The sequence below is a fragment of the Pogoniulus pusillus genome, chromosome 1, assembly GCF_015220805.1.
Source record: "Pogoniulus pusillus isolate bPogPus1 chromosome 1, bPogPus1.pri, whole genome shotgun sequence".
Lineage (NCBI taxonomy): Eukaryota > Metazoa > Chordata > Aves > Piciformes > Lybiidae > Pogoniulus > Pogoniulus pusillus.
The window spans coordinates 21,316,149-21,333,352 of record NC_087264.1 but is presented as its reverse complement, the minus strand read 5'-3'; the positions used below and the strand labels follow the sequence as shown (position 1 = coordinate 21,333,352).

Genomic DNA, 17,204 nt, shown 5'->3' with positions numbered 1-17,204 from the left:
GGTTTAGGAAGGGCAGGTCCTGCCTGACCAACCTGGTCTCATGTTGTGATCAGGTTCCCTGCCTGGTGAGTGAGGGGCAGGCTGTGGATGGAGTCTGCCTGGACTGCAGCAAAGCCTTTGACACCATCTGCCACAACAGGCTCCTGGCACAGCTGGCAGCTCATGGCTTGGACAGATTCACTCTGATATGGGTCAAGAACTGGCTGGAGGGCTGGGCCCAGAGAGTGCTGGTGAATGGTGCCACATCCACTTGGCAGCTGGCACTAGTGGTGTGCCCCAGAGGTCAGTGCTGGGCACAGTCCTGTTCAATATCTTTATTCATGATCTGGACCAGGTGATGGAGTCCAGCATTAGTGATTTTGCAGATGACACCAAGCTAGGAGCAGGTGTGGAGCTGTTGGAGGGTTGGAGAGCCCTGCAGAGGGACCTTGCCAGGCTGGATAGGTGGGCAGAGGCCAAAAGGATGAGATTGCACAAGGCTAAGTGAGAGTTCTGAACTTTGGCCACAACAACCCTGAGCAGCACTACAGGCTGGGGACTAAGTGGCTGAGAGCAGTCAGGAGGAAAGGGACCTGGGAGTGCTGGTAGAGAGTATCTGAAGATGAGGCAGCAGTGTGCCCAGGTGGGCAGCAGAGCCAATGGCATCCTGGGCTGGCTCAGGAGCAGTGTGACCAGCAGGACAAGGGAGGTTCTTCTGCCCCTAGACACCAGCACTGCTCAGGCCACATCTTGAGTGCTGGGTCCAGTTCTGGGCTCCTCAAGTCAAGAGAGATGTTGAGGTGCTGGAAGGTGTCCAGAGAAGGGTGATGAAGCTGGTGAGGGGCCTGGAGCACAGCCCTGTGAGGAGAGGCTGAGGGAGCTGGGGTTGTGCAGCCTGGAGAAGAGGAGGCTCAGAGCAGAGCTCATTGCTGTCTGCAGCTACCTGAAGGGAGGCTGTAGCCAGGTGGGGTTGGGCTCTTCTGCCAGGCAATCAGCAACAGAACAAGGGGACACAGTCTCAAGTTGTGGCAGGGCAGGTCTAGTCTGGATGTTAGGAGGAAGTTGTTGGCAGAGAGAGTGATTGGCATTGGAATGGGCTGCCCAGGGAGGTGGTGGAGTTGCTGTGCCTGGAGGTGTTGAAGCTGAGCCTGGCTGGGGCACTTAGTGCCATGGTCTGGTTGCTTGGCTAGGGCTGGATGCTAGGTTGGACTGGCTGAGCTTGGAGGTCTCTTCCAACCTGGTTGACTCTATGACTCTAAGAGATTTAGCACATGTGTAATTTCAATCAAAGTCTTAGCACCTGGTCTCTTGCTTAAAGGGGGGGGGGGGGGGGGGGGGGTGTGATCAGTGTGTCTTCTCTGCAGTTACTGTCATATATGTGATCTTAAAGAGACACCTGAGGAGATGGCAGCTATTTGTAACACCAACCTCATAATCTCAGCCTTTTTCTGTATTCTCATCTTATGCCTTCCCTGTCTATGAAGCAGAGCCAATCTCGGGTAGCCAGCAGCCAGGGGGACGTGTCTCATCCTGCCTGAGGGAGTGCAGAAAGGCCAGAGGTCCACAGAACTACAGCTACCTGAAGGGACCCTGTGGAGAGGCTGCTGCTGGGCTCTGCTCACAGGTAATTGCAGACAGAACAAGGGGGAATGGCCTCAAGCTGAGGCTGGGGAGGTTTAGATTGGACATTAGGAAGAAGTTTTTCACAGAGAAGTGTGGTCAGGTACTGGAATGAGCTGCCCAGGGAGGTGGGGGAGTCAGCCAGCCTGAATGTGTTTAGGGTGGTTTGGATGTGTTACTTGGGGCTATGGTTTAAGGTGGATGTTGTAGAGTAGGGTTCTAGGTTGGCCTGGGTGATGCTGAGGGGCTTTGCCAGCCTGGGTGTTGCTGTGAGCCTGTGAAATGCTCCTAGGAGCTGGTAGATAGTAAGAACCTTGGTTTCGTAGCTCCCTGTGCCGGGAGCTCTCCTCACTCTTCCGATGGCAGCAGAGCTGCAGTCCTTTTATCTGCATCTCCAAGGAGAAGCCTTCAGGTGCCCTCCGGCAGCCCACGGGGCTGTCCTCGGACGCAGTGAGGCATGCGGCTGGCAGGCCCCGCAGCTCTGCCCCAGCAGAACGCACTTTGCTCCCTCTGCCCAAACTAATGCATAGGACTGATGCCCTCTGAATCCCTATTTCTAGGCGTGCTTGGGTCCCTCGAGGTCACTTCTATTCCGGCCCAGCCGTGGCACTCCCTCAGCTCTTGGCAGCCTATTAAAAGCTCTCCTTGCATAACGTTCTCTCCATAGGACATAGCATCAAACATGTTCCAGCCGCCGGGAGGGCTTGCCCTGCCCGGGCCGGGCTTGGCACGGGGCACGCTTAGGGGCAGGGGAAATGCGTGCGCGAAGCTGAATAGCGTTAGTACAGCGTTTATCTTCCCCTGCCCCCAAAGGGCATCTCAGGGCGGGCGGGGGGAAAGTCGCACTGCACTTCAGAGCAGCTTAGTGACATTACTCTCCCAGAAGCAGCAGTAAAGCCATGGTCCGTGGCCTTGCAGTGACAGCTCAGCTCTTCCTCTGCTCCAAGCGCTGGCTCTGTTATCCCTCAGCAAGATAATTCCTCGACCTCAGGGGCAGGGGCTGAGCGCTTTGCTTAGTGATTAAGCCACTGCAGTAGATAACGAGCAGGGCTTAATCCCTGGCTGCAGCAAAGTGGGGGCAGGAGGGGCTGCAAAAAAAACCCCAGTGACTTGCAATGGGCCTGGAGACCTCAGGAGTGCTGGCAACAGTGTGTGAAGCGTAGCTGTGTATGCCCAGCCTCCTGAGTTAGTGTGGTGGCAGACTGCAAAGCAACCTATGTATCTAGGGCACTGTTAGATCAAGTGATAGAGCCATATGGTGCAAACCCCCCCAGTCGTCTGAGGGCTTAGGCACGTCAGGAATCAGGGAGGCCCTTTGTCTGCTAGCTGGCATATACGGAAAGAAGCTTTGCAATTATTTTCCCTCTGCTCTCTTCCCATGCTCTTGCTGTGATGGGAGGACTATGATCCCCCTTTAATCTTTTCTCCCGTAGTCTTTTCCCTTTCAGAAAGTCCCTGTTCTCCTTGAAAGCAGTCTCAGGACATATGGCCTTTGTGTGGCACTGCCAGCCAGCTCTCCAGTTCCCCGATGAAGGCTGGGCTATGGCCATGGTATGGTTACCTATCAACATCTGGCAGTTTGACATTTAATTTGGCCTTTAAGACCAAAAAACAACCCAAACCACCCAAACACAAATAATCCAAACCCAACCAAACAACCCCCCCCCAAACCAACCAACTCAACCAAACCCAAACCACCAAAAGGTAGTAGAATGAAACCAATCTTCAATAGAAATGTGCTTCCTCATCCTGTGCTCTTGAGCTCTGTACCTCACTGTGTACCTCTTCTGCAGCTCATCCTCCCGATGCAGGGTAAAATCCCTTTAGTGCCAGCTCACAGTCACACAGAGGAATGCTCCTTGTCACCCTCTGCTTCAGGAGCCCCTGAGGACACCCTAGGCTGTTGCTCCAGTGCCCAATGGATGGTTGGTTAGCTCAGACTCCCTCATCGTGTCATGGATTGCTGCCTTCCAGCGCTGTGGAGCAGCACTGGCACAAGTCTGGGGTGGAGAAAACCCCTGGGCTGGTATGCTACTGAAGGTACTTCTCTGCTGCTGTAAGGGAGAAGTCTTCAATAGAAAGGAGACCTTAAAATCTTCAAAACCATCATGGAGGGGCCCAGTCCTATTTTCATTATATTGTCCACTCAGTCAAGTCCTTCACGTGCTTATTGCAGCTCCCCATGGACCTGGCTTCTCTCCTCGTTGGAGACATCTAAAGCAGCTTTTCTACATTTCTTCACTCAGTTTTGCAGCCCATGTGGACCTCTCTTGGAACACACCGCTCTTTTCTTACCTGCCATCTCAGGTACCTTTCTGTGCCACTCATTCCCTGCAGAACATTGCATGAAAGGACCTTGCACATGTTGCATGAGACCCATAAACCTGTATCTTGTGATCACAGCATCACAGATGTCAGGGGTTGAAAGGGACCCAAAGAGATCATCCAGGCCAACCCCCTTGCCAGAGCAGGATCAGGCAGTCTAGCTCAGCTCACACAGGAACACATCCAGACAGTTGTGGCAGAGAGAGTGATTGGCATTGGAGTGGGCTGCTCAGGGAGGTGATGGAGTCACTGTCCCTGGAGGTGTTCAGGAAAAGCCCTGATGGGGCACTTAGTGCCATGATCTGGTTGATTGGCCAGGGCTGCGTGCTAGGTTGGGCTGGATGAGCTTGGAGGTCTCTTCCAACCTGGTTGATTCTGATTCTATGATCTAGTGTGAGGTGTTCTTGCCCATGGCAAGGAGGTTGGAACTGACTGATCCTTGTGGTCCCTTCCAACCCTGACTGACCCTGTGACTCTGTGATTCTATGACTGTGTGACTCTGTGACACTGATTCTATGACTCTGTGATTCTATGACTCTGTGACTCTATGACTCTGTGATTCTATGACTCTGTGATTCTGTGATACTGTGACTTGGTGATTCTATGGCTCTGTGGCTCAGTGGCTCTGTGATTCTATGGCTCTGTGATTCTGAGACTCTATGATTCTATGACTCTATGATTCTAATCTCTGCTTCCAGATTAGTGTTTTTTTGGCTGGACTCTTAACTGCAGTGCATTGTGATACCTGTCTGCATGAAGAGTTATGTGCAGGTTCTTTGAAATGCTGCAAGAAACACAAACCTGATGGCACACCAAGTGCCTTCTGCAGACCTGGAACATATTAGGATTCACTGCACCTGGGAAACGAGAGCTGGAGTGACAGCCAGCATGCAAAGTGACCTGGCATCTATCTGCAGCAAGCCTAAGATGTCAGGTGTAGCATAAAGCCCTGCAGGATCTCAGCTTGCCTACCTGCCTTAGCGTTTCCTGACAGCAAGCAGGTCAGCTCTGCTGTACAGAAACAATTCTGCCTGGCTTTGCTTCCTCCTGCTAGCAGAGCAAACATGTCATGACTCAGCAGGGCTGAGAGCTGTCTCAAATTCCTGTCACACCAGGTCATGTGGGCCTGTATGAGCTAGTGACAAATTGACCAGCGAGCTTCACTTTATCCTGCCCAGCAGTAGGTGAAACTACTAGCAGGAAAAAAAACAACAAGGCATGTCATAGAATCAGCCAGGTTGGAAGAGACCTCCAAGCTCAGCCAGTCCAACCTAGCATCCAGCCCTAGACAACAAACCAGACCATGGCACTGAGTGCCTCATCCAGGCTTGACTTCAACACCTCCAGGCACGGTGACTCCACCACCTCCCTGGGCAGCCCATTCCAATGCCAATCACTCTCTCTGACAACAACTTCCTCCTAACATCCAGCCCAGACCTCCCCTGGGACAACTTGAGACTCTGTCTCCTTGTTCTGTTGCTGATTGCCTGGCAGAAGAGACCAACCCCACCTGGCTACAGCCTCCCTTCAGGGAGTTGGCTCAGGTCTGCCCTGAGCCTCCTCTTCTGCAGGCTGCACACCCCCAGCTCCCTCAGCCTCTCCTCACAGGGCTGTGCTCCAGGCCCCTCACCTGCTTTGGCGCCCTTCTCTGAGCACCTCAACATCTCTCTTGAATGGAGGGGCCATGCCCCAGCATGGTTCAGGTCTGTCTAATACACCTGCCATGCCAGGTTCATGTGGGCCTATGTAAGGTAATTATGAATTCACTAGTAGAGCTTAGGGTGGGTTGGGCAGCCCAGAAGGAGGAGCTGGAGAATACTGGAGCAGTTACTCTAGCCAAGGCTCTGCACCGACACAGCTGAAGAGCTGGCAGCGACTGAGTGAGTCCACTTAACACTGCCTTAGTTACATTCATATCTCACTAGCAACCATGACAGTTGTGACAGGGTGGATGCATCTTCTGCTGCCAGCCTGTTCCCAAAGCACAGCTGACAACACCTGCAGAAAGGAAAGCTTCCCTCTCATGCTGGAAGGGGCAGCACTGCCCATGCCAAGCGCTGGTCTAAGCACGGAGGGCAAATACCTAATGGCTGCTTCTGTAGCTGCAAGCACTGCTGCTGCACTGGGAAAGCAATGCAAGGGAGGCAAACCAGCAGTGCTAAAAATCCAACTGGAGCTTCCCTTTGCTGTGCCACAGCATCCTAGTTCTGCACGGATTCAGGCAGCTCCTGTGCTTTCTCATGCACAGGCATGCCTCAGTTTAAGGAAGAGCAGTGCAAATTAGTTGACTTAAAGCCTCTACAGACATGTGGAGACTTGCCTGACCTTTGTGGTTGGCTACCCAGGTACCTAGCTGCAGGCAATGGGGAGCAGGAGCCTCAGGACCAAAGTAGCTAGGAAACAGGGACAGCTTGGATATGATGGGATTGTAAAATGGTGCAGAGGCTCCTAGACAGCATTTGGGTGACAGCTGCATAATTTCTCTGATGCTCTGTCACTTCTCCATTGGGCTTTGAGTCAGACGGCTTTGTAGTGGTCCCTCTAGAGTGAGAATATGGCTTTTGTGTTCCTCTCTGTTGAAGAAATAGCTGTCCTGGGAGGTAAATATGGGACAGGCTCTGCTCACTGCTCCCTGGCATAGGACAAAGAGCAGTGGGTGTAAGCTGCAGAAAAAGAGGTTCTGCCTCAACACAAGGGGGAACTTCTTTCCTGGAAGGGTCTCAGAGCACTGGCACAGGCTGCCCAGAGAGGTTGTGGAGTCTCCTTGTCTGGAGCCTTTCCAGGCCTGTCTGGATGTGTTCCTCTGTGATCTGTGTTAGATAGCATTGTCCTGCTGTGGCAGGGGGGTTGGAGTCGATGATCTCCTTGAGTCCCTTCCAACCCCTGATGTCCTGTGAGCCTGTGATATGCAGCTGGCCTCTGCAGGTGCACAGGTAGCAAAGTGTGTGACCAGACTGGTCCCCTCCTAGGGTCTGACAAAATGTTGCAGCTTGGCACTTAAAACTCTCAGCTGCGGTCATAATAGTGGAGGCTTTGCTCGGGAGGGAAAGGAAAGTGTCTTTCTGCGTTGCCTCTACATTTGTGCTTTGAGCTGCCTTTCTCATTTCTTTCCCCATCTCTTCTATATCATTAAAGAAGTGTTACAAAGAGCACAGAGCAGACCTGGGAGGTGACTTAAAAAAAGAGAACAACACTACCCTTTTATCCTTTTGCAAACCAAAACATCCCCAGCAGCAGCCAGCAGACAGAGCCAAGCCCCTTAGCTGCTGTTCATCAGCTTGCTGTCTGGGTCAAGAACTGGCTGGAGATGTGTGGTCAGTGGGTTAAATCCAGGTGGTAACCAGTCACAAGTGGAGTCCCTCAGGACTCAGTTTTGGGGCCAGTCTTGTTTAATCTCAGCATCAGTGACCTGGCTGAAAGTATCGAATGCATCCTCAGCAAGTTTGCAGATGACACCAAATTGAGCATAAGTATCAACCTGCTGGAGGGTAGGAAGGCCCTGCAGAGGGATTTGGACAGGCTGGAGCCATGGGCTGAGGCCAATTGCATGAGGTTTAACAAGGCCAAGTGCCAGGTCATGCTCTTCAGCCACAAGAACCCCCAGCAGCCCTACAGGCTGGGAGAGAAGTGGCTGGAGAGCTACCTGGGGCTGTTGGTGGGCAGCTGGCTGGATGTGAGCCAGCAGTGTGCCCAGGTGATGCCCAACAGCATCCTGGCCTTTATCAGCAGTGGTGTGACCAGCAGGAGTAGGGAGGTGCTCATGTCCCTGTACTCAGCACTCATGAGCCCACACCTCGAGTACTGTGTCCAGTGTTGGTCACACCACAGTACAGGAGAGACATTGAGGTGCTGGAGTGGTGCAGAGAAGGGCAACGAGGCTGGGGAGAGGTCTGGCAAACATGGCCTGTGAGGAGCGGCTGAGGGAGCTGGGGGTGTTTAGTGTGGAGAAGAGGAGGCTGAGAGGGGACCTTTTTGCCCTCTACAGCTACCTAAAAGGAGGCTGTAGTGAGGCTGGAGCTGGTCTCTTCTCCCCGGTTACTAATGATAGGACAAGAGGAAATGGCCTCAAGTTGCATCAGGGCAGGTTTAGGTTGGCTGTTGGGAGGAAGTTCTTTCCTGAGCAGGTGGTCAGGCACTGGCACAGGCTGCCCAGGGAGGTGGTGGAGTCACCATCCCTGGAGGTGTTTAAAAAGAGAGTGGATGTGGAGCTTGAGGCTGTGGTCTGCTGCTGAAGGCTACTGGGATGAAGGTTGGACTGGCTGACGCTGGTGCTCCTTTCCAACCACAGCGATTCACAGTGATGAGATGTTGTGCTGAGGGCTTTGGTTTGGTCAAGGACTTGTCAATGTGAGACTAATGATTGAACTCGATGAGCATGCAGGGCTTTGCAACCTAAGAGACTCTATGAGTCTGTGACAAGGTGCTCCTGTGCCAGCTGCCCTTCCCCTCAGCTGTTTAGCAGACATTGCTTTGCAAGCACCCAGGAACACGGCGTGCGGCGTGGGGGTATTGACAAACCTGTCACCCAGCCTAAAAATAGCAGCTGCTAAGTCACCCTCCCATCTTGTTGCCTGGGTACAGTGTTGATGGGGAAATTTCCACCCAGCTCTTGGAAACATAATCTATCCCAAACCAGAGTGGTATATAGATAATATAAAGTTTACTCTATCGAGGCTGTATCCATTCCTGGACTAACTCAACTGGCTCTGGGGAGGGAATCAATGGAATGAAATGGGCCCTGTAACTTTAACAAGCTGTGAGAAAGTGCCATTGTATGCTGTCATGCTTAGGCAAGTGATTGATTTATAGCTGGCCAGGATGGTATAAAAAGCCTCATTCTGTATCTGCTCTTTTAACATGTAGAATCATAGAATCAGCCACCTTGAAAGAGACCTCCAAGCTCATCCAGTCCAAAATAGCACCCAGCCGTAGACAATCAACCACACCATGGCACTAAGTGCCCCAGCCAGACTCAGCTTCAACACCTCCAGGCACGGTGACTCCACCACCTCCCTGGGCAGCCCATTCCAATGCCAATCACTCTCTCTGACAACAACTCCCTCCTAACATCCAGCCTAGACCTCCCCTGGCACAGCCTGAGACTGTGTTCCCTTCTTCTGTTGCTGGGTGCCTGGCAGCAAAGCCCAACCAGACCTGGCTACAGCCTCCCTTCAGGGAGTTGTAGAGAGCAATGAGGTCTGCCCTGAGCCTCCTCTTCAGCAGGCTGCACACCCCCAGCTCCCTCAGCCTCTCCTCACAGGGCTGTGCTCCAGGCCTCTCACCAGCTTTGTCACCCTTCTCTGGACACCTTCCAGTATCTCAACACAGCTTAGCCAGAAGAAACTGCTTGCTGGTCAGTGTTTCTCCTCTATGTATGAGTTTCCCCAACACAAGGTGATCCTGCATCCTTGTTTTCACTGAAGTGAGAATCACAGGGCACTGATCCAAGGAAAGCAGGCTGCCCACTTCTAACGCTTCCGAAATTCTTTGTCAGTCAGCAAGTGAGAGACTTCTCTTTTGCAACTCTGTATGCTTGATGATGGCTCACTATGGAGAAGATAGGTATTGAGTTCTGCCTGAAACCTGATCACAGGACTTGGTCCTGTGGTTGCTTTTAAGAGTAACTTGGTGGTGTTGCAGGCTTTCCCCCATTGCTTTTCACTACTTGACTTTCAGAAACCCTGTAAAACTTCAGACTGGTTTCTTGCAGGTCATATTCTAGGAGTGGTCCTAGCCAGTGGGCAGCAGTAAGCTGTGCAACAGTTTTCAGGTGGGGTTAAAAGTGAGCCTACGTGTCAGTGTCTGGCTTTAGATTTGAATGTTGAGTGGCACTGGATCCAGACTTGGGGGCATTCCATTAGATCCCTGGGATGCAACACAAAACCTGGAGCTAGACTCGAGGTATTTAGGAAATGTTATCAGTCACAGAAATCTCTTGCTTATTGTCCTTTGGTTGCTGATGCAGGTGTTTCAAAGTCCAGTGGTCATTCTGCAGCAAGCATGCAAATGGCCTAGAAGCAAAGTCTTTATTACCACCCCATGGTTGTAATAGAGAAGGAGTCTAAAATGTCTTCTAATCATAGTATCATAGAATCAGACTTTTTAGGCTGTCAGGGAGTGCCAGGACTGGGGGGAATGGAGCAAAGCTGGAGGTGGGGAGATTCAGACTGGATGTGAGGAGGAAGTTGTTGAGCATGAGAGTGGTGAGAGGCTGGAATGGGTTTCCCAGGGAGGTGGTTGAGGCCCCGTGGCTGGAGGTGTTTAAGGCCAGGCTGGCTGAGGCTGTGTGCAGCCTGCTCTAGGGTAGGGTGTCCCAGGGCATGGCAGGAGGGTTGGAACTGGCTGATCCTTGTGGTCCCTTCCAACCCTGACTGACCCTGTGACTCTACAACTTTGGAGTGGAATCTCTACAGAAATAAACAATGCCCACACACAGGAGAGTGTCTTTTGAAAAAAAACAGAACAGCTTTTTTTCCCTTTCTCAAGATTGCACATTCAAAACGAGCTGCACACTGCACGGGATAGAACAGTAGTTTGCCAATCCAATTACCACCACATAGGTGTGTTTTAATTAGTTTGGCTGTAGCCCCAAGGTGTCAAACTCAGTCAGCAGCAGCAGATGGACCCCAGGAGTAATCACAGTCAGTGGACAGGACACATCTCCTGGGCTGTAAAATGTCCCCAAGTCCACGCTGGAAATGCCCCATCAGAGAGAGGTTTGGACAAAGCCTTCAGGTAGATTGCAGCAGACCTTTAGGGAAAAGCTCCAGTTAGAGACTATTTACTCACTACAAGTTGCCTTTTGTTCAGTTTCCCAGCCCTTCCCATGGTTTCTTCACCGAACAACAGATCAAGCACTGAGCTTGGAGCACGATGTACCCTCACGTCCATGCTGACAGGCTTTCTCTGCAGCCCCCGGGACTACAAACCAGATGAAATAGCTATGTTGGAGTCACTGTAGGGTTTGTCCTGATTCTAGTGCTGCCAGGGAGCACGGGAAGTTTTGTGCAGGCTGGATTTGAGACACTGGGGATTTCATTTCTAGGTCTTTGCAGCTACAAGGGCACTGTGGTATGAACAACACATGAAGAATCCTGGTTTTTAATCAGGGACCTCCATCAGTGCTGGAGCAGGATTGGTTTTGCTGTTCAAACTGATTGTAGTTTCGAGGAGGAGGGTGAGGGGACAGACTCCCAGCTGGAAAGAGTAGCACTGCTGCCCTCATCCCAGCTGCCACTATTTTTAGATTTGGGTGTTTTTTACTTTAATAACCACTTAAATAAATAAAGTAACAAGTCAATAAATAATAAGTAATAAAATAGTACTTTGTGCTTTGCTAGCAACACTTGTTACAAGTCTTTGAAGTGTTTTGCCAAGCTGGCTGTTGCTATTTCCTTCAAGTCCCAGACATCCCACAGTCCAGATTCCACTTCCTTTGGATCTCAACAGGAGCAAGGAGGCCGTGCCTGGTGTTACACGGTGAGCCAGTGACTGCCATGGCAAACATGGCTCAGCTGCCTGCCCCTCAACAGCACCAATGGTATCAAAATCAAAAGAAACCCCCTACTTGCTTCATTCTCAACACTACTGGTGTAAGGTCTCCAGCTTTGCAGGGCACCAATCTACTTTTGTAGGTGATGTTTTATTTAACACCTTCCTGAAAGCTTTCTAAGAGGTTTTTGACCTCATAAATCCTTGTAAGCACTAAGTTCAGGACTGCATGTTTGTGACATGAGTCACCTTCTTGTTTTTTTCGTCTGCTGTATGTGAGAGACACTGGCAATTTAACAAGATCCTGGCTGTTCTTGCTGTTTCTCCCCTGTACTCCAGGTTTAACCACAGCAACCCAGCATGACGCCACAGATGGTGGAGCAGAGCTGGCACTGCCCGGAGTCAGAACAGTAGAAAGTACCTGGTTTGGAGGTGCTCTTAACTGCAACCTAGCAGAAAGTAACCATGGAAAACTGGAGCAGAACACTGTGGACAGAGCACAGGTAGGCTTTTCACATTTCACAGGGCATTAATGGCAGAAGGACTCTGTTCCCTCTACAGGGTATTGAGATGAGTTTAAAACAAACAAACAAACAAAACCAAACCATGGTCCTCATCTAAGAGAATCTGTCATGTACCTTATTTTGTGCATCTACTCCTTCTTGTGCCCTATATAATATATACACACAAAGTTAGCACCAGCAGACAGATAAATGCTGCCCTGCTCAAGCAGATGATTGTAAGAAGTGGGTGGACATCTCACTGGATACCTGCTCCAACCTCCTGCTCAAGGCAGGACAATCTGGAGAAAGTTGTGGAGGCTCTCCTGAAGTTTCAAGAATTCCCAAGAGGGGCAACTTCTCTCTGCAATATTTGCAGGTTTCAGTTTACAAAGGCTCCATGTTTGCCACAGAGGCCAGATTTCACAGGTCCCTTCATTCCTGTATCTTAATGAACAGCTGGGTTGTCTTGGTGCTCATCAGCTTGTGGATTGCCCACTTCTCTCCTTCCTCTGAAAAAAATGAAGTTGATTGTGCAGAGGTTTGTAAGAGAAACTTTCAAAGGAGACTTGAAGATAGCTGGGAGGGGCAACAGTTGCAAATAGTAAAAGAGAAACGGTGTGAGAACTTCTGACAGCTTTTGCCCAACTCCTATCATAATGTCTACTGACATGGTGGGATGAAACCTTGATCTGTGCTTCCTTTAGCTCAGCATCCTGCCCAGCATGCTGCATCCTCACCTTCAGCATGGCAGTGCAGTGGCTTTGGAAATGCAGCCCTGTAACTTAAACCAAGCTGCTGTCACTCAAGCCAGAATCAGCTGGGGCTGGTTTGGGTTCTTAGTCAGCAGGCTCCAATATTCTCCGTCGTCTGAATTTCCATCTGAAAAGAGTGCAGCTGTAGTCAGCTCTGGTATGGACAATCACTCAGTAGCTCACAGGCTTCCAGGAGACTTCTTCTGCAGTGCTCTCTTGAGAAAATGTGTGTGCTTGTGGGGTGGAGACACAAAAACTCGCCTCCCCAGTGCAAAGATGACCAAGGTCAGTCCTTAATACACGGCCAGAACAAAATCACGTTTCAAAAAGTATGTGAAATAGCTGCCACGTTTTTGTGCGGTACCCTGCTCCCTCACAATAAGAAATCAGGGTGCTGCTTAGTTGTTTTTCAAATGCTGATGGGGGGAGCTTTCTGATACCTCACTGGGTGTACACCATAATGTACAGCCACTCGTCCACCGCCTTTCACTTCTTGCTCAGGTGGGCGTGCAGCTCCGCCTCGAAGGCCATCTTGTCAAAGGTGCGCGTGTTCGTCTCTTCCCGCACCCTCTCCCGAACGTGGAAGGACGCCCGAGCAACGGACCTGGCATTTTCTAAGACAGTCTTCTTCTCCTTGAAGATCTGCTCGCTCCTCTCCAGCTTCCTCTCTATAGAAAGGAGAATCTCCCTGCGCCGTAAGTCCTCGTACTGTTCTACTTTTTGCTTGTTCATCTTCTGGACCTTCTCCTTCTCCAGACGACTCAAGACCACCCTGCGGGCTTTTTCTTGGACAACCTCTTCAGCCACCTGGGCAGCGTGCTGGAGCTTTCTCTCTGTCTCTCTAGCCAGGGCTTCCAAGTGCTCCTTCTGCTCTCTTTCCTTCTTCTCTGCTGCCAGTTTGGCTCTCTGGATCTGCATGTCCTCTCGCCTGGCTTTTTCTCTCAGTTCCTGATTCCTCTTCTCCATTAATTGCTCATAGTTCTCCTGAGCCTTTGTCAAGCTCATCTCTAGGGAAGCTTTCAGCATTTCCTTCTCTTCTGCCTCTTGCTTGGCCAGTTCCTTGAGCAAAGCCTCATGCTTCAGCTTCTCTGTTTGGTTGAGCAGCTTCTTCTCCTTCTGCAACTGCACCTCCTTCTTCATCCTTTTCTGTGCGGCCATGGACAGCTTCTCTTGCAGAAGCTGTTCCTCTCGTTCCCGGTGCTCCTTCTTGCCTTCCTCCTTCACCTTCAGGTTGTGCTCTTGATGGAGCTTCTTCTGCTTGTCCTCCTGAATGGCCCTCTCCAGCCTCTCCCTGCGCAGCCGCTCCTGCTTCTCGGCTTGCTCCCGCCACCTCTCCTCGCACATCTGGCGCTGTCTCTGCTTCAGCAAAACAGCTTCCTCCTGTTCCTGGGTCAGCCTGCCCCGACGCTTCTCCACCTGGCTCTCCCACAGTCGCTGGCCATGCAAGAGGGCCCTCTGCTTTTCCTTCTCCTCCTTCTCTTTCCGCTGCTCGGCCAGGCGCTTCTGGCTGTCCCACTGGAGGTGGGCAGCCTGCCGCTGCTCCCGCAGCAGGCTGGCCTCCTGGTGCTTGGCAATCATCAGCGCCGCGATCTTCTTGTCCCTCTCCGGCACCTCTGACAGGCCCTTTCTCCTCTTCACTTCCCGAACGATCCTCTCCACCTTTTGGGCTGTCTGTGGTGAGTGGCTGAGGTCACCCAGGCTGAAGCTGCGCCCTAGCAAGGAGCCGTTGGCAGCAATGGCTCCCCCTCGGCCCCGGCCCCCCGACTTGCCCCCACGCTCTCGCAGGCTCTCCCCGCTATAGGAGGACGATGCCCCCGACTCGGAGGAGGTCTTGCCCCAGCTGCCTTCACGGCGTTTCTGTAACGAGTCCAGGGAGTGGCTCTTGCCTTTGGCACCCCCCGGTGCCCTGGCCTTCGCCCCGCCGTGGGGCCGGGGCCCGGAGGTGGCAGCGGTGGCTGCAGCCCGGGTCGTGACCCGTGCGGCGGGCGAGGGCGGCAGGCTGCCGAGAGGCGCCAGGATCCGCCGCTTCTCCTCCCGGATGATCCTCTCCCGCTCCTCCCGGCACTGCTGCAGCTTGCGGCGGCGCTCCCGCTCGTAGGCCTCATAGAGCCCGGCGGCCACCCGCATGGAGCGCCCGGGCGCCTCCCGCAGCAGCTCCCCCAGCGCCCGCGGCAGCAGCTCCACCGGCCGCACGGCGCAGCGGGCACAGGCCTCCAGCGACCGCGGGCTGGTCAGCACGTACCGGCTGCCCTCCGCCGCCGCGCAGTCGAAGTTGTACAGGTCCAGGTGCAGCAGCGGCGACTGCTCCCCGGGACGGGCTGGCTCTCCTCCCACTGCCCCCCCGGGAGCCGGGCAGGGCTGCGGGGGAGGCTCAGCCGGCGGCTCCACCATGGCTCGGCCTGCAAGGGAGAGAGCGGCGGCGGGTGAGCACCTAGGCCGGCAGGTGAGGGGGACCCGGGCCCCTTTTGTCTGCCGGGGAAGGCGCAAGAGCAGTGCGGGCGGCAGGCGATGGAGAGGCGGTGGGGTCTTCCCCGGGAGGGGGGCTGAGCTGGGGGAGTGTAGTTCGGTTGTGTCTGTGGAAAGGAGGGGGCAGGCTGGGGAGGGGGCTGCCTAGCGCGGGGTCTTTTCGGCGTGAGATGTGCTCGGGCGGCCCGCGGGGGTGCTGGAGCCTGTGCGCGGGCAGGGGGAGGGGGGCGACCGGGCAGGCTTTAAACTGCGTGGGCTGTGCGCGGGGGCGTTTGAGGTGATGAGGGTGTTTGGGGTGACGTGGGGTGGATTCAGGAGTCCCTCCGGCACGTCTGGGCAAAAGGCGCGGGTTCGGTGGGCAAGGAGTGGAAGAGGCACCACGGCGAGCGTCGGAGTGGGAAATAGCAGGGCTGTGAGCGCGGATGCTTGCGGTGCAGGGCGGCGGACGGCAGCGTCTGCGCTATGAATGTGGATGGGGGGGACCCGGGAGTGGCAGGCTGAGCTGGGTGCGAGACCGGGATCTTCCATCCCCAATGCCCGGGACTAAGAATGCAGCCCCCCCCCCACCCCCTCCAAGCAACCACCCGCGGAACTCACCGGGAAGCCGCGGCGGGCAGTCCCGCGCTTTGTCTCGGTGCCGGCAGCCTCGGGAATCAGGCGGACGGCGGCGGCGGCTCCTCCATGGCACCCCGGGCCCCGCGCGGCGTCCCCGCTTCCAGGGCGACGGCGGCAGCGGGCACCGCGGCGGCCCCTGGGCTACGGCGCCCCGCGCTGCCCGCTGCAGGCCCCGCGCGGGGGGCGGGCGGAGGCGGCAGCAGCGGTAACCCGCCCGCAGCCCCGCAGCGGGGCCGGGCAGGGCCGGGGGCAGCGCTGCTGTCTGGCGCGGGAGACCGCCCCTCGTCTCCCTGCCCCCGCCCTGCGAGGGGCCGGGCCGGGTGCTGCTGCGGCGGCGGCGGTGCCGCGGCTGGCTCGGGCAGTGGGCAAGCGCCTGGTCCTCCGGGAGTGTGTCCTTCCCTGCAGGCATCTTCCATCCCTGCGTGCGCATCCTGCCACCCTTGCGTCCCTCCGTGCACCTGCCCCTCCATGCACACGCCCCTCCGTGCACACATCCCTCCGTTAAATCATGGAATAGAATCAGAATCATAGAATCAGTCAGGGTTGGAAGGACCACAGGGATCATCTACTTCCAACCTTCCTGCCATGGGCAGGAACACCCTACTCTAAAGTAGGCTTGCCAGAGCCCCATCCAGCCTGGCCTTAAACATCTCCAGCCATGGGGCCTCAACCACCTCCCTGGGCAACCCATTCCAGCCTCTCACCACTCTCAGGCTCAACAACTTCCTCCTCGCGTCCAGGCTGACTCTCCCTTCCTCCAGCTTTGCTCCATTCCCCCCAGTCCTCTCACTCCCTGACAGCCTCAAAAGTCCCTCCCCAGCTTTTTTGTAGCCCACTTCAGGTCACGGAAGGCCACAAGAAGGTCACCTGGGAGCCTCCTCTGCTCCAGCCTGCACAGCCCCAACTCTTTCAGTCTGTCCTTACAGCAGAGTTGCTGTAGCCCTCTGAGCATCCTCCTGGCCCTGCTCTGGACACACTCCAGCATCTCCACATCCCTCTTGTAGTGGGGGCTCCAGAACTGCATGCAGTACTCCACGTGGGGTCACAGCAGAGCAGAGTGGAGGGGGAGAATCAGCTCCCTGGCCCTGCTGGCCACACTTCTCCTGCTGCAGCCCAGGCAAGTGTACACTGCAGGCTCATGTTGAGGTTCTTCACCATCTGCACCCCCAAGCCCCTCTCCTCAGGGCTGCTCTCCAGCCACTCACTGCCCAGCCTGCATTTGTGCTTGGCATTGCCTCAACCCAGATGCAGGACCTTGCACTTGGTCTTGTTGAGCCTCCTGAGGTTGGCTTGTGCCCACCTCTGCAGCCTGTCCAGGTCCCTCTGGATGGATCCCTGCCCTCCAGCCTGTCTGCTGCACCACACAGCTTGGTGTGGGCAGCAAACTTGCTGAGGCTGCACTCAATGCCTCTGTCCATGGCACCAACAAAGACGTTGAACATCCCTTTGTGCA

At 54.2% G+C, this 17,204-nt stretch overlaps 1 protein-coding gene across 1 annotated transcript; it reads right to left on the bottom strand.

Annotated features, from left to right (window-relative positions):
• Window positions 1-12,004: 12,004 nt before the first annotated feature.
• CCDC177 (coiled-coil domain containing 177) lies at window positions 12,005-15,896 on the bottom strand. The gene is made up of 2 exons (XM_064143486.1): window positions 15,734-15,896; window positions 12,005-15,069 (listed from the first exon to the last, which is right to left on the bottom strand). Exon 2 carries the CDS (start codon window positions 15,059-15,061, stop codon window positions 13,157-13,159), a length of 1,905 nt encoding a protein of 634 aa, XP_063999556.1. The 5' UTR covers window positions 15,062-15,069; window positions 15,734-15,896; the 3' UTR covers window positions 12,005-13,156.
• Window positions 15,897-17,204: the final 1,308 nt, after the last annotated feature.

Coding starts and splice junctions, on each gene's coding strand:
- CCDC177 (XM_064143486.1), bottom strand. CDS start 15,061: ATGGTGGAGCCGCCGGCTGAGCCTCCCCCGCAGCCCTGCCCGGCTCCC.